The sequence below is a fragment of the Oryzias melastigma genome, linkage group LG20, assembly GCF_002922805.2.
Source record: "Oryzias melastigma strain HK-1 linkage group LG20, ASM292280v2, whole genome shotgun sequence".
In the NCBI taxonomy this organism is placed as follows: domain Eukaryota; kingdom Metazoa; phylum Chordata; class Actinopteri; order Beloniformes; family Adrianichthyidae; genus Oryzias; species Oryzias melastigma.
The window spans coordinates 9420397-9436476 of NC_050531.1; the positions used below are offsets into that span (position 1 = coordinate 9420397).

General features: G+C 42.6%; 2 protein-coding genes across 6 annotated transcripts in view; one reads left to right on the forward strand and one right to left on the reverse strand.

The window, feature by feature from the left end:
* LOC112151178 (protein shisa-2) overlaps nt 1–3549 on the forward strand; it is a 6555-nt gene extending 3006 nt beyond the window's left edge. The window contains exon 2 of the mRNA XM_024279899.2: nt 2455–3549. Within this exon, the coding sequence (XP_024135667.1) occupies nt 2455–3020 (566 nt within the window). The 3' untranslated portion in view covers nt 3021–3549. The remainder of the gene's footprint in view (nt 1–2454) is intronic.
* An 855-nt stretch (nt 3550–4404) lies between these two features.
* Nucleotides 4405–16080, reverse strand: part of atp8a2 (ATPase phospholipid transporting 8A2) — a 50196-nt gene continuing 38520 nt past the window's right edge. For 4 of the 5 annotated variants that reach the window (XM_024279897.2, XM_024279896.2, XM_024279895.2 and 1 more), the window contains 10 exons: nt 14496–14570; nt 14032–14154; nt 13573–13651; nt 13440–13501; nt 13039–13095; nt 11094–11201; nt 9871–9959; nt 9603–9707; nt 6648–6739; nt 4405–5699 (listed from right to left, as the gene is read on the reverse strand). In XM_024279897.2, coding sequence (XP_024135665.1) covers nt 5605–5699; nt 6648–6739; nt 9603–9707; nt 9871–9959; nt 11094–11201; nt 13039–13095; nt 13440–13501; nt 13573–13651; nt 14032–14154; nt 14496–14570 — 885 coding nt within the window. In that variant the 3' untranslated portion in view covers nt 4405–5604. The remainder of the gene's footprint in view (nt 5700–6647; nt 6740–9602; nt 9708–9870; nt 9960–11093; nt 11202–13038; nt 13096–13439; nt 13502–13572; nt 13652–14031; nt 14155–14495; nt 14571–16080) is intronic. The other variant, XM_036217335.1, reaches the window with a different exon arrangement.

Below are 16080 nucleotides of genomic sequence, written 5' to 3' on the forward strand. Positions count from 1 at the left end.
CAATACGAAACAATCTTATTTGGTCATAAAACACAGCTTTTCAATGATTCAAGTTGCACAAAAGTGATATTTCCAATAATAAAATGTAGAATTCTTACATTCTTTATTGATTCTATTGATGCAAACATGAATCTGACCTTCTGCGGCACCAAAATTACTTTAATTTAGCATCTACATGAAACAAAAAACAAAAGTTTTTCATAGCTGGGGTTAACTGAAACAATAAAAGAAGTTGGTTCAAAACAAACTCAAATATGAAAAATCAATATTACAAATTTATTTCAATAGTTTAATGTTTTCAACCCTTTGACGCCGACTGATGCAAATATGCATTTAAGCTCCAAACTTTTGCAATTTGTTTTCATAATTGGAAATAAGTTCAGCCGTCAAATTGATTACTTTTAAAAGCGTTTAAATTTAACTCATGATTAAACAGTTTTTAGGCAAAATCAGAAGTTGTGGGCAGACTAGAAGTAAACCTTCACTCATTTCCCATCATCCCTTTTGTTGACACGGTCTCCAGCTAGCTTACAGCCCCTCACAACCTAAAATTAGCGGTGCAAAAAAAATGGTGAGCAATATCGGAGCCATCCAGACGTACAGTTTTGAGCCAGATGACGAAGACGAACATGGATCTACTTGTCTGCAGGTGGAAGCATCAGCAGGGAGGTTGTGGCTCGCCTACAAGCTTCATTTTCTTATTACATGTCCTCCATCTTTGGAAAGAACACAATTTTCAATTTAAAAGCCAACTTTTTACCCAAATTAATTTCCGCTTGTAATTTACTGCTTTAAAGCAGCTTCTAAGATGGCGTAATACAAGTAAAAATGAAAGTGGAGGCAGAGATGTTAAAACTGAAGCCATATATGTGCAGGAAAAAAGCCAGTGAATGATTTCCAGGGACACTTCCTCGGTAAAACCGTGTGCTGTCATACAAAGGCTCTCTTGAGGCCTGTTTATTAGGGGCGAGTAGCTGCGAGGTCCAAAACCCAAATGGGTCAAGGTATTTGAAGTCCCCACACCTCGGCGCGCTTTTAAGATGCTGCCTCTGCCAAAGAGTGACTCTTAACAAGCTTCATGCGGTAATCCTCTTAGTAGCTCGCAACTTTTTGATGAGCATTTTGAGAAAAAAAAAGACTGAAAAAAGTCACGGATGTATTTCAAAGCGCCCAGAGACAAAAGGAAACTGGAGCCAGCTGCCACCTTTTCTCTCTCTGGTGTAGTTACACTTCATTACAGCATTCAGTGGAAAGTGACTTAAACCCTGTGGGAAGAATAACACCGAACCAGCCTCCCGCATTTGTAACATGGACGTTTTGGGAACGTGAAACACCTCTGGAGTGACCTCATCCTGTTTGTCGCCTCGTTTCAGCTCAAACCACTGCAGGCGCTCGCTGTTTGGCAACAAGAAAGTTGGAAAACTTGGAAGGAAAAGTTATTGTTGATCGTGTTTCAAAGTTATTGCTGGAGCGCCCCCGGCTCTTTTCACACATTTACACTCCTAAACTCGCTGGCTTCACATATAAAAACGTCAGGACTTTACATGTTCAATAACATTTCTATTAGCTGACCCAGGCTGCCGGGTGGAACTGAGATCCACCGGCGTATCGTTGAGACGTTGATTTGCAGCCTCGAACAGAAAGAAATAAAAGGTCAGTGAGGAGGAGCTCACTTTTTCCTCTGATTTACAGGCTGAAAAGCCTCCCATTCTGCTACATTAAATCTGTCCACTTTAATACCTCGCTGTACGCAGATGCCAGGGGCTGCAGTGCAGCTTATTTTCAAAGGGCTCGGTCATAAAAAGTCAACGAAAAAGAGGGGTCACACGTATCTGCAGGAGGCCGAGCCTGAAGAATGCCACTCTGGTCCGTGGGGTCGAGGAGGCTGGGGGCTCAGCAGGGTGCTGAGGATTAAAACGGATCAAAACAATGGGAATAACGGCTAATGAGAGCCAGGGTAACAATCCCAGCGTACCTTTAAGTCAGTGGAGCTCAGATGCCCCTCTCTTGTTCAGGCTTTTCCCTCAGATGACCTCTTAGATGGAGAATTGATTGAGCAGGAGGTACAACCAGCATGTCCTTTAAGGGTAACTAAACCCTAAATCTTTTTTTTGGGCTGTTTCCTTCTATAAATGGAGCTTTAAAAGTGTTTTTTTGTTGGTCATTGCCACATTTTTGACAAATAAACTTGTTTAATTCTTGAAAATGTAGTCAAAAACCTAATGTGCTGCCCCCTACAGGTTGAATTGAAGTATTACATTTTAATTTTGTGATCAGTTAAAACGTTAAAAGTCCCTCATGATCTGCAGCTCCAGTAATGATAACCGTCCTGTTCTCCAGCTCCACCCCTCTGACTGGATTTTCAAATTCCGTCTGTGGGTGGAGTCGGCCTCCAACTTCCCTGTTTGGTTACCCTTTAAGCTAAAGACAATTTTTATGCTTTTCTTTTCCTAGTTCCCATCTACGTGCCATTCCTCATCGTCGGCTCTGTCTTCGTGGCCTTCATTCTGGTGGGCTCCGTGGTCGCCGTGTGCTGCTGCCGATGCCTCCGACCCAAGCAGGAACTGTCCTCAACGGGTGCCACAGGGGGCGGGGCCACAGGCGGGCGCCTTTTAGAAACCATCCCCATGATGGCGAACACCTCCAGGGGCTCCTCGTCTCGGCAGTCCAGCACAGCCACGTCCTCCAGCTCGTCGGCGCCGCCCGCTGCGCCCCGCAACGCCCCGCCCCCTCTCATGAGGGCCCAGGCGTCCTGCTGCCTGCCCCCCGACGCCAGCGTCTTCGTCAACATGCCCACCAACTTCTCCGTCCTCAACTGCCAGCAGGCCACTCAGATCATGTCTCACCAGGGGCAGTTCTTGCACCCGCAGTACATCGGGTTCGCCCACCCCGTGTCCTCCACCCCGACCTTCTTGGACCCCAGTCAGGGAGGATACAGGCCCCTCCAGTCTCCATGTCCCCCTAACACCGGCGGGTCCATCATAGTCAGTGAGCAGAAGTCTCCTCCAGTGACAGTGTGATGACAGACTGTTTTATACCAAAGGCGATCGAAGTTCAACCTGAAAAACCCTGGAGTCTCATGAAGGACTTGAACGCTTTCCAGGTGTTTTCAAATGACCTTTAAAGGAGCAACGTTTGTTTGGGCTATAATGCACATGCTTTTATCTGTATGTGTGTTTATGGAGATCTGCAGGTGATGCCAGAGAAGGACTGAGTGGTTTCTATCATGTGGGATTTAGTTGTTTATGCTGAAAATATGAGGAAAGAAAGCGTGGGAGGACGAGTAACTGTGACGAGGATTGCAGGTGGTGGTGAAAAAAAAGCAGTTGCAATCTCCCAGTGGACCATTTCAAGAAATATTGAAGAGAACACGGGACGCAGAGTGTGACGCTCCACCCAACTACACAACCCCCTCCCTCCACTACTGCCGCCACCTTTTGCCACCCAGAAAGAACATAAAAAAACTGCCAGGAGCGGAAGCACTCACAGACCCCAAATAGGACAATATTCACACAAGGCTGGAGCTTAATGTTCCTTAAATGTGTGAAACAGAACTGAAGGAGCTCTTTGAAGATTACTGACTTAATTACACAGACCCACCAAACTTTTTTTTTCTCTCTCTCTTGAGAATTGTGTTCTTAGCACCAGCACAGCTCAGCGGATTGGCATCCGAAGCTTGAGTCACCATTTTATTCTTGAGAAAGGCAGCAGAGTGGTAAATTATTGGTTATTGCTGCAGCTGAAGAACATGCAACTGGAAGGATGTTCAGCACAAACGCTCCCTCAAACGTGATGCAACACAAGAAAATGTGGTTGTTTGAAAGAATTTTTGGAAAATAAACACAATTTGAAACAGAAAGCGTTGTGAGTTTGACACCTGGAGCCAAAGACTTGATAAAAAAAACCCTTAAAGCACCAACACAATCCCCTCAAAACACCAACACAAAGAGACACATATTTAAGGTATTAAAGATGTTCACACAAAGCCTCATCTCCTACAGAGGAGAAACATCAAAGAAACAGTTTCAAATCAAGAAGTTGAGATAAATCGGGGACAGTTTGCTGCCAGAGCTGGGTTAAAAAGTGCTTCTTTGGAAGATCGACTTGCAGCTGTAGATGGTTTGGGCTGGGCTCCATCCAGGAAGGTGGGTGGGAAGGGGATCTCCAACCGAGGGGAGAATAATCTCCTAATAGTCTGTCTACACTCTCCTGAGCTTAAAGACGGGGCGTGGGAGAGGTTTGCATCTGTTAATGTATAAAGTCACATGCATGTCATGTTGAGTGCGTCTGCTTCGATATATTTTCCTCGTTTTGCGCGGAATGTGTAAACCGAACTTCCCCACTCAAAAGGCTTCGCCTCAACAGCTCCGGGACTCAAAAGAGTAAAAACAAAAAGCCATTTGCTCAGGACATGGATTGATTAGATTTAATGATTAGGATTTGGATGGACAGCCCCCCCTCTCCCGACCCTTCAGACTTGCATTCCTGCACATGAGTGTCCTCAACACAAGAGCACACAGACAATGGACTTCACATTCAGGCCAGGAGACACATGACCCGAGCACACGTCCCACCCCAGACCGTTTTTAAAAGTAATTCAAGTAAAATATTCTCTCTAAAACACATGAGTACAAAACCCGACATGAGTAAAAAATAATATATTAACTCAAAAACATAATTCCCTCTTTAATATTAATAAAAAACAAGAGTGAAATCCAACAAAACTGGAGGAGGAAGTGTTAAAGCTTTTTCTTTTAGATCAACAGCTAGATGGATCAATCAGGGAGGGGTCATACAAAACTTGTAAAATAAGAAAACAATTAAAACTGCAAAGACGGAAGAGATGTGGGCTGCGGACTATGCTGAGATAAGAAGACGTCTCGGTGGGGTAGGAGGGGCTGCAGCACTCCAGTTGAGCGTTCTGCCTCAGCGGCATCTCTGTGGTGTTTGGCAGTGAGGCTCGCTGCTGCGATGGAACAAAGGGGGCCTGTCGTGGCGATGCAGGACTCCGGCGGCTCCTCCGGTCTGCGCTCCCCTCCCACCCTTTATGCGAAACTCAACCTGGAGATGTGCGCGCTTATTTTTTTTGACGTATTTGGCGTCGGCAGGTGACGACAGACGAGCTGAACCCTCCTGGAGGGAGGGAGGCGAGAGGTAATCTTGGGAAGCGAACACACGTGAACACACATGCACACAAACACGGGGGCACCAGTGCAAGCAGACATACGTGCAAAGGCAGAAACAGACACACTGGAACGCTCGCACACATCGACACACAATGGCGTGAAGCACTCCCCCGTCTGAGGGTTACACAGATACACGAAGCAGTCTCTGAGTTTGACCTGGCATGTCTGTGCGTGGATATGATTGCTCATGCCTGTGCAGCTTTAGTGAGTGCCAATGTTCTGTTCTTGGCCTGGTCCCTTCTCCAAACCACCGTGTGCGATGGCCTCCACACCTGAGCGCGCCCCCACACGAGGGGTCCTGTCCCTGTTTCAGTAAGGCCATAGCAGCGGTCTGGCACCCAGCGGGAGGGCGTCCTGAAAGTCTGTCTTTGCTTGACAACCATTGCTACAGTGAGCCAAAGACTTGATTAGGGCGGGGCTAGAGGCTGGGCCGCTGGCGCGTGGTGTCGTAGGAGCGAACTACTTCAGACTGGGACACCACGCCGTGTTCCTCCTGAGAGAAGGCATAGCCATCTGCAGGAAGACGGAGGAGGACACAATGTTATCTAATATTACATTCATATATATCTATATTATAATGCATTTCAGAGAAAAACTAACATTCTGGCTTTTTAACCATGTGTAATAATGTTTTTTTTTAAATATTAATAAAAAACAAAAGGCTAGTTTTTCTCAGTAGTACCAAGGCCATGATGTAAAGAGGCAAAAAACACATAAAATATCATACCAAGAACATATACAAACATTTAATATACATTTAAGATAAAACATGACATCACAGTATTTAACCACAAAATCAAAACAAGCTCACCTTTTAGTGTTGGTAGCAGTCGTAAGATCATGAGTAAAAAGTTGTAATTTTATGATAGTCATAATATTGTAGGAAAAAAGTTGTAATTTCACTAGAAAAAAATCATAATACTGAGAAAAAGTTGTAATATTACTAGAATAAAGTCATAATATTATGAGAAAAGTCAGAATTAGACAAGAATAAAGTCATAAAAATTTGAGTGAGAGTCATAATTTAATGAGATAAAATTAGTAATTTCATTAGAAAGTAAGATTTTTATGAGAGAAAAATCATAATTTTATTAGAAAAGTCATATTATGAGGAAACACTGAATGAGAAAAAAAAGTCATGATATTATGAGAAAAAAGACGTAATTTTATGAGTATTAAGTAATAAATTTATGAGAGAAAAAGTTGTAATTTGAGAAAAAAAAATTACAAAAAAGAAATCTGAGGATAAAGTCATAATAGAATGAGGAAAAAGTTGTATTTTACGAGAATAAAGTCATAAATTTATGAAAAATGAAGAATGAAGTCGTATTTTAAGAAAAAAAAGTCATATTTTTAAAGTAAAAGACATGCTTTTTTAAGATGTAGTTCAGTGAGTAAGCCTCTAGCCCCATTATGTGAAGAAAAGACTTGATTATGGGAATCAGGAGTAGCAGCTCTTACGTGACACAGTCTGCTGCACCGAATTCGAGCGTCCCACACTTGAAGGTGTCTTCCTAAAGACTCTTGTCAGCAGATGGGCTCGTTCGTTTAGACTGTAAAGAGAAAACTGGAAGTTAATGCACAAATTCTGAGCTTAAAGTCCTGCTCCCATCAACTTTTGATCTATTTTTAAAGCATTCCCAATAGTCTTTCACTTATGATTATGCCGCTTTTAGCCAACGTTTTAAAATGTGTGTCATTTTCTAAGATATAGTTCACCTCTGATTTGTGGGCGGGACCCTTCCCATCCCATAACTGAGAGCTCCCCGTTTAAAAACACGCTCCCACTAGCTTACAGCTCCTCACACCTAAGACTTAACATTAACGGTGGAACAAAAATGGCGAGAAATACTGTTCTCATCATACTGTTGGTCTTTAACCCTTCATTTCTTGAGGTCATAAAGGAAAATCCTCATGATTTACACAACTCTACAACAACACGTCAACATTTTTTTATTTAGTGTACATATTCCTCAATGCTTCTGGCTGTAGGATTGTGGAGTTTTGAAAGCGTTTGGGCTTCTGCCAGCTTTTAACGCGCAACTGCAAAAGCATCCAGAAGCTGCTGAACTCCAGACAGAGTGGTCCTCATCCTCAGGGATAAACAGATAAAAACACACATCAACAAATCTATAGAATTTAAGACCAGAAGGAGAAGGCTTTTGACCTTCAGCGCCGGCTAACAGTAAGTCATAAACAGCCTGCAGGCTAACAGGCCATCCACAGTAAACCATTCCTCACCCACTGCCCACTCCTCTCCTCATAAGCTGACCCCCCCTTTCCAAGAAGAAGAGTGGATCCTCTGTTCTGAGACCACACGCCGTCACGGCTCCTCTGCTCCTGTGACCAAAAATAACCGAGTCTTTTCCACATATTGCACACAAACGAACGCCCGTTAATTACGCCTGTGAATTTCCCTCCGGTCTCATCACCGTCACCGCTGCCGTTCAAGTGAAACCGATACGTTCGGCGTCCTTATCTCACAGTTTAGCAATAACTGTTGACTTTTTCTTTTATGGGGGGTAACATTGTAACCCTTTAACAGTGGAGCTCCAGTGTTTATGTTCTTTACTGTAACTTTTCAAGCGATCAACGTAATTCCAGTAGATTCTGAAGGAGAAAAGCGGCGAGTGTTGGTGTTCAGAAGAATAACGGATAGGAAAGTTTTTGCCTAAAATACAACTCTAAAAGACAGTGCTGAATAAATGATGAAAGAATTAATAATAGTCTTTCCTTTTTCCTGCTGTTTTTCCTTGAATACCTGCTGATTCCCCCCAAAAAACCTCCAAGGATGCACTGAAATCACTTCCTGACACAAACCTGTTTTATTCCTTTCATACCTACCACCAAGAGCTTCATGAAACTGCAAACGCAGATGTCATTTTTTTATTTGACTCACTCTGCTGACCTCTACTTTACTTTTTATGATTCAAAATGGAGAATTTGCTCCTAATTCCTGAAGATTAAAAGCAGTGAAGGATGGGGCCCTTCATAAGGGTCAGGAGGAGCTGCATCATTACCCACTCATCCCTATCCAACCTGGAACATACCTCAAATTACTTCAGCTCCTCTCAAGAACAAGCTTATTCGCTACTAAGATTTTGTGCAATATTTCGTTTAAAGCAGAGGTCTGCAACCTGAGGCTCCGCTCGTGTACCTCTCCAATGTGGCTTCCTGGTTAAAGACGAGATTTAATTTTGAAAAGTAACAATAAAAAAAAAGCTGAGTATAAAAGTACAAAAAAATGTAAAGTGAACTAACTAAGCTATATTCACATACAGTTGAAGAACAGGATGTATTACAAGTCAAACTAAATAGGAAGATTTTCTATTTTTGAACAAATTCAAGGATTTTAAGTGCACTTTATGGGCTAAAAATATACTATCGCTCCTTTTATTAGCTCGGATTTAATTTTAGTTTTTTAGAGTTACACATTTCTGTCTGAAATGCACCACTAACATCAAAATAAACTGTTAGAAATACACTATTTTACAACATTTGCTGCATTGAGAAGATTCTATGTGACACAGTGTCTTTTATTTTGAAAGGAAGTCATGTGAACCTCTTAAAAGTTCTCAACTGTTTAATATTTTGGAAAAAAAGGTCAATTTTCATTTACATTTTAAATATTAAAGACATTTATATTTATCATAAAAATTGTATTTCTAAAGGGGAGGTGAGACTTTGTGGCTCCAGTTGGGTTTTAGTCTGTGAGAAAATGACTCAAATGGCTCTTTAAGTGTTGAAGGTTGCAGAACTCTGGTTTAAAGTGTTCTGGGACAACAATTCTATATATTATACATCTACTATTTGAAAATATTTCCACCAACAAGTGACTTCTGGCCTAAAACAGCTCTACAAACACAAAAACGCTATGTCACAGCCAAACAGCAAACACACCAGGTCTGTACAGCAGTTCAAATTGGTCCACCTAAGAAGAAGCCCAGAGGAACGGAAGAATGTCAGAACAGAGAGAGAAAAAAAAATGTGAACATAACAGTTGAGATGGAAATGGGAGATAAAGGGAGAGAAAAGTGAACTCGTGTCATGAAAATCATGCAAATGTCACTCAAAAACGGCGTGCAGCGAGCCACACGGGTCATGTGAGGCCAGAGTTCACGCAGTGGGAGAATGCAAATGCAGCAACTACCTCTGCAGAGCAGGTCTGAGGCTCTACGGGACCTCGGCCTTGGCTTCGGTCCTGTGGACATAGCCACAGGCAGCAACAGAGATAGTTTGTTTCCACACACACAAAAAAAGGTCCAAATTGTTGCTGAAACTGAAGGAAGCGGCTGATCTGAAGGGAAACGTCCAGTAACATTTAACTGATGAAGCAGTGTAATGCAAAATGACAAAAGGAAAAAAAAAATATGATTTTTTTGGTGAAGTTCCATGATGCTTTGCAGCTCATTGTACCTTCGCCCGCTGGAGTCCCGAAGCACTGCTGCTCCCGGGTCGACAGCATGCGCCTCCAACTCCTGCACCTCCTCCAGCAAAGACTTCCTCACACTGCGGCGTGCGCTGCAGAGCACAAACCAGACACATTGGAGGGCTTCAATTCGCACTTGCATGCGAGTCGTAATATAAAGTGCTGACATCCACTTAAAACGGGGGTTGTGTCAACAATTCGGTTAAGTTAAACCGGTACCCGTTCAGATTTCTTTATTGAATGTGTTCTACTTACGCCGTCCAAGCAAAATCTTTGAGCAAACACGCAGTAGGCACCAGGATCAGGCCCAGCCAGAAGTACCAGCACTGCATCACCCTGCCAGCCTGCAATGACAACACAGGCTCCACTTGTATTTGCGTGCACATTAACTCAAATTGAGGAGTCATTTTTCTCAACAATGACCCCTGACTAAATACGGCAAAGTGTAATGGCAAAGAGAAACAAGAGCCAAAGATGACTAAAACTTTTTCCACCACTTTCCCACTGCCTCTGTGATGACAAATGACGAAAATGCCTGTAAAGTAAGCATGCGTCCCCCCCTACCTGTCCCTGCAGACCATCTGCAGCCCAGCTCATTGACTTATGACCCCGTTCCCGGCCTGCCTTTAGGGGTTAATCATGCTTCCACGCACTGTCTCCCTTCGTCCGTCTGTCTCAGTCATTTTTCCTGTAATCTCCAGCTTAAAAAACTCTCTCAACATCGTTGCCTCTGCAGCTTGTCCTCACCTGCAACTGTTAAATCCCAGTCTTCTCCTTCCTAGCCTGTGTGGTCCTTCAAACGTCATTTTTTGTGGAGCAAACTTTACAGCAACTGATTTATTGTTAATTAATGTTTGCTTCTTTTTTTTTTCAATTGTATGAACAAAAAGACAAAAGGCCGAAAACTTTAGATAAAAATCCTCACAAACACAAATCATTTTATTAGCATAAAAACCAGACACCTCCTTAGAATGAATAGACATCTTTCAGTTTTCGAGCAGTTTAGTGTCCCCCTCCATGGATGATAGTAGAGATAACAAGGAAATAGAAGAGGTGGGTTTGGGGGGCTGTGTTGAGACCCGACCCTCCATCATCTCTTCCCCACTTACAGCAGCTGCAGATATTTGACCGCATTCCTGATTTCTGACATAAATTGAATTAATGGGCTTGGGGAGGGGGAGTTACTCAGTGGGGCTCCTCCCCAACGATTTGGTCCCTGATTCAAAACCCTGTTGAGTCAACACCTCCACTGAGGGCAGTAAAAGTAAAAGACAGGGGTTTGGGTGACACGCAGCAGGTGCTGGAAGCCCGCTGAGAGAGCTGCAGGGGTTTTAACCTTCCCTGGGGGGCTCCTGCAGAGCCGACACGGAACACCCAAGATGAGAGTCACACTGACGCCAAGCGAGGGGAGACTACACGGCAAAAATAAGACGTAGAAACCCCAATCCTCATCTGTCGATGACATGAACGACACTTGCCTGGCCCAGCATGTCGGGGGCGATGGGAATGGTGGGCCAGATGACGGAGTAGACCGCGAAGAAGACCATCCAGAGGGCGATGCTGCCCCAAACCGCCAAGTGGGAGAACTGGGACACCGAAGAGGAAAAGGACAAAGAGATTTTAAGGGATGGACAAAACGAGGTCAAATAGTTTACATACAGCTCATCCGAATATAGACAACCTTTCCCTCCCTCCCTCCTTCTCCATCGTTAACCCCCTCTGTGATCTGTTGTAAAAGGACACTGTGTGAATTCCCTTACTTCATTACCGACAGGCTGCTGTGCAGACAGCTGAAGGGACAAAAGTGTCAGCGCCTACCTGCCTATCACCAAAAAATGTGTGGCTCCAACCAAATAATGTCACCGTCACATCGCTGTTCCCTTTCAGTACTTTTTATTAGAAAAGTATCTAATTTGATTTTGCATTTCTACTTCTGTTTTATTCAATTTATTTAGGCTTTTTCAATTAAAAGATGGCAGAACATAATAACGTACTTCTATTTTAAAGTGGTTTTGTTTGATCATATGCAAATTATATCATTAGGTGGCCCTGAAAGGAAAACAAAATACATTTCCAGAAAGGGTAGTTACTATGGGGCATTGCTGACTGGATGATGACATTTGAGTTTTTTTTAAGTGCTTTCAATGTCTGCATGCAAATAAAATAAAATAAAAAGATTATTATTAGTTTGAAGCATATCCAGTATCACTAAATGTCAAATAACTTTTGGTTGAAATGATAGACAAGTGTCATCATCCAATCAGCGATATCCCATAGTACCTACTTTTTCCAGTTTGTTTCATTTTTTATTTTACTTTTCCTATAGATTGGAAGTTTTTTTTTTTTTTCTAATATTTTTTTTGTAACAGAAACCATAAAAGGCCAGTAGTTATTTAAAGTTATCTTATTAAAGTCATTTAGCTTAAAGCAATACTAAAAATGTTCCGTACTAATCCTAAAACTTTTATTAGTAAGCGAACATTAAAAAAAACATGGGTCATCATCCAGTCAGTGATGTCCCATGGTGCTCACCTTTTCTGGCTTCTTATTGCGTTTCGTTTTTTAACATATCATTTTGATTTCTGCAAATTACTTGTTTTCTGATATTTTTCTCTTTTTTAATACCTATAATATAATTTTTTATGTATTATTTCTTTTTCTTTTTTTGTTTGTTTTTGCCTTTGATTTTGTTGATGTGATTTCCTTTTGAAAGCATTATGATGACTAAAGCAGACATCTTCAACCCTAAAATAGAAATATTTGATATAGAATCTTGACTAATAATCAAAATGTTTTATTAAACATTGTAAATCTACTATATAATTTCACAAAAACCCCACAGGGAAGTGTTAACATTTATCTGACTTGACTTAAAGAGGAGGACATCTGGGTTCTAAGTTAGCAGTTAAATTCAATCGGTTTCGCTCTTGTGCTTTTTTATTTAATGTCAATCCAACAGATGGTAGCCTCCGTTTTCTGGCCTGCTTTTCTCCTTTTTTTGCTATGGTCTGTCTGGAAATCTGCAACTTCCGTTTCTCCCTGACGGAAAACTCAAAAGTATATTTAGGAGTTGTTGCAGCTGCTTCAGAGTAAAACCTCCCGATTGACTTAAACGGTGAGGAGGTGTTAATATGTGTCAACATTTGGACATTTTTCTGTGCGTTTGAAATACTGCAGTGGAAAATAAAACGCAACCGCATATGAACTAGTTGGAAAAAACGATGCAAGCAGCTGCAGTTTGAGAAACCTCAAGCCTGCAGTTGAACATCAAGGTACGCCACATCTTTTCCCACGCCTTTGCTGACGATGAAGCATTTAGAGAAGTCATGTGAAACTGTGCAGAGGAGTCCTCGGAGCGAGCCTTCCCGCTTCTGTACTCGCTGAAAGAACACAGGACGTGTGGTTTATTAAGAGTGTGCCTACCCTGGTCCAAGCGGTGGTCTCCATCCCAGCTTTGAGACACACTGTAACAACCACGTACTACACAAACAGACAAAAAAAAAAAAGAGAGAGAGAGAGAGTGAGCAAACAAAGAAAAAAAAAATCACTGGGAAAAGTGGTGATAATAAACATTAATGTTACACTGTAAACTCTGCTAATCTAGCCTGGACCCCCACAGACTCTGTGCAGTCACACACAAACACCACAGGCATCCTCGTGAGACAGGAGGGAGTAAATTGATAGCAAGACTGCGAGACAGAGAGACGGATGAGTGCGGAAGGGAGACGAAGTGGCTACACTCAGAATGTTGCAGGAAAAGCACTCTGGTGCTTTGAGAAAACACAGAAACAAACACACTCAAATGCACAAAGCGGGAAGCTTACCGTGTAGACCATGTTCCCAGCAAACAGGTAGTCATTTCCCTGACCGTTACTGAAGGGAGAGTCTGTGGAAAACACACACAGCCTTAGCTAGAGTTGGTGGAGACGAGACGACGTGCTCGCCAAAGTTACTCACCGTGCTCCAGCATTTTCAGAGGAAACCAAAAGAGGATAATGGAATGAATCAGTGCATTAATACAGTGTCCCCAGAACACCTGAAAGATGGAGAGGGCGGAAAATATCGGAAATCAAGTCGGTTCCAGCTAATGCCAAAGCACACAGACACACGAAAGCGTACAAAAACAGCAATTCCTCACAGCAACACAACTTCCTCTGTGCCAATGCCATCAAACGCGCCCTCCCGTGCGGCACACACACATATTAACGCACACGTACAGTCATCCCAAATGAAAGCCCTCATTATTCTGCGGCTATGAATCTCATCAAGAGTTGTCATGGAAACGACTCTGTATACATGAACCCTGGTTTAAGTCCAAAAAAACATGCCGCCAGCATCACTCGTCAAATCTCAAACAGCTACAGGATGTATGCAGAGGAGGAAGATGACAGTTTGAGCCGCTGTGCATGCGGGTACCTTGGTGTTGAATCCCTCGGCATTCTGGGTAATTCTGTAGAGCTGTGGGAAACGGAGCATGTTCTGCTGGCTGCACGGCCGGTCAAAAATTCCCAGAGTGAAGGGAGGCAGCGCGGTAAAAATCTGCCCGAAACACATGCAGCCGTTAGAACCATCACAACAAAAGCACATCTACTCCAAACAGCTCTATAGTCGACGCTCTTATCAGATTGTCTGCACCAAAAGGAATTCCAAAATGGGTAAATACAGCGAGCCTGAAGGCATCTGCAGTCAGACGTAAAGTATATATAGCAGCCGCCAGAGCTCAGAAAAATAGGCTCTCTTACAAAGATAAATGCAGACGTCTCAGGCATGCAGAAAAAGCAGCAAACGAGAAGACTAAAGGAGATTTATCAAAAAGATAGGAAGAGAACTGCAATTATGTCAGTTAAGTGACATTAGGAGAGCAAGGGCTGCATACTCACCACATTGTAGAGGCCTATGCACCAGCGCTCGAAAAGGATCTGACCGGAGAACCCGTTCACGAAGGCAAACCAAAGCTGAGACACAAACAGACATGAGTTAGAACGCTTTATGTAAACGATCATGAGAAAATCCTATTCACAAAAGCCTGACAATTAGAGCAGATGGAGAACTTCCTGCATCTTTATGAACCATGGAGCACGAAGACTGGAAAAACTATTTGATCAGATTGAGTCCTGAACCTTGGGTTAGTTCTGTGCCGTCTACATTTTTGTTTTGAACCAATGTTTGTAAACAAAACCGTGTGACTAAAGATCTCGTCAGTCATTGGCCAGGAATTACGGGGGTGGGGCAAAATGTAATCGCTGTTGGGAAACTTTACTTAATCACTATATAGTGACCTATATAGTGCGTTCACCATTTTCTTGTACTGACCAAATCTACAATCCCAACTTCGAGTGCACTAGAAATTTCCCAGAAGTCTTTGCAAAAAACTACATTAGCAAATATAGACAAAAATGCATTGCGTTAGAACAATTTTGGCAAAACAAATGTGTTTAAATGCCAAAAACAAAAAAAGTAGTGAGCGTGGTGTCCAAATTGCTTTTAAAATCCAGGGTATTATTTAGTCCTGCACTATATAGAGTTTTAGTAGTTAGGGATTAGGGTAGGATCTCGGACATAGCCATAGTTTCTGCAGAGCAACCCCGGCCCCACTTCCCCTCGCCATTGCCATTAAACTCTTATTCAAAAGTAATTTTTTCGACTACTCCTGATTCACTACTATTTGAAGAAAGAAACACTCAGAAATGTAATTTCGATCTTCATTTTCTTTATACATGTCCTCCATCATCATAAAAATGCCACAACAACATGTAAAAACATCATTTTCATCCGAGTCGAAACGTTCTGTTTGGCTTGTTCAGAAGGAGCTAGCTCATGGTGCAGAAGGTAATTAACCGAAACAGTATTTGACTTTGGCTCATAGTACAGCCTCATTAATGCTGTTAATGCCCGCACACACCCAGACAAACACACACACTGAGCTGATCTCACAGCAGTTAGAGTAAATGCTTGGTGCCGCTGGTGGGACTTGTACCGTTCTTAGAACAAACAGTGGATCAGGGTGAGGTCAGACCACTCTCTGCCTCTTTCACACACCATTTCACCCCTTTTTCTGTTTTACCAAGTTGACAGGGACTGTCTCTAACCTCAAGTCTGCTGTAATCTACTGGGAGCTAATTATATGAGATAATCAAGGAAACACAAATGCATTTGTGCGCATGGAGAGGTGGCGTGAGAGGGACGGCTCCCACGAGGAACCTGCACCTGCTGCTATCTTAAATGTCAGACAGTGGAGGGAAGCGGTGGGAGTGAACACAACTGATGAAATTCCCTCATAACACGCAAGCCAGAGCTGCATCATGGGCCCCAAAATACACACACATTTATTTATATACATATATATCCATGAACTCTTCCCCCAACAAAAAAGACGAGGTTATGGGACACATTGCAACGTAGCTTAAGCACATTCATGCCCAACAGCTGACTCAAGAGACGGGATTTCATCGCTGCTGATGCAGA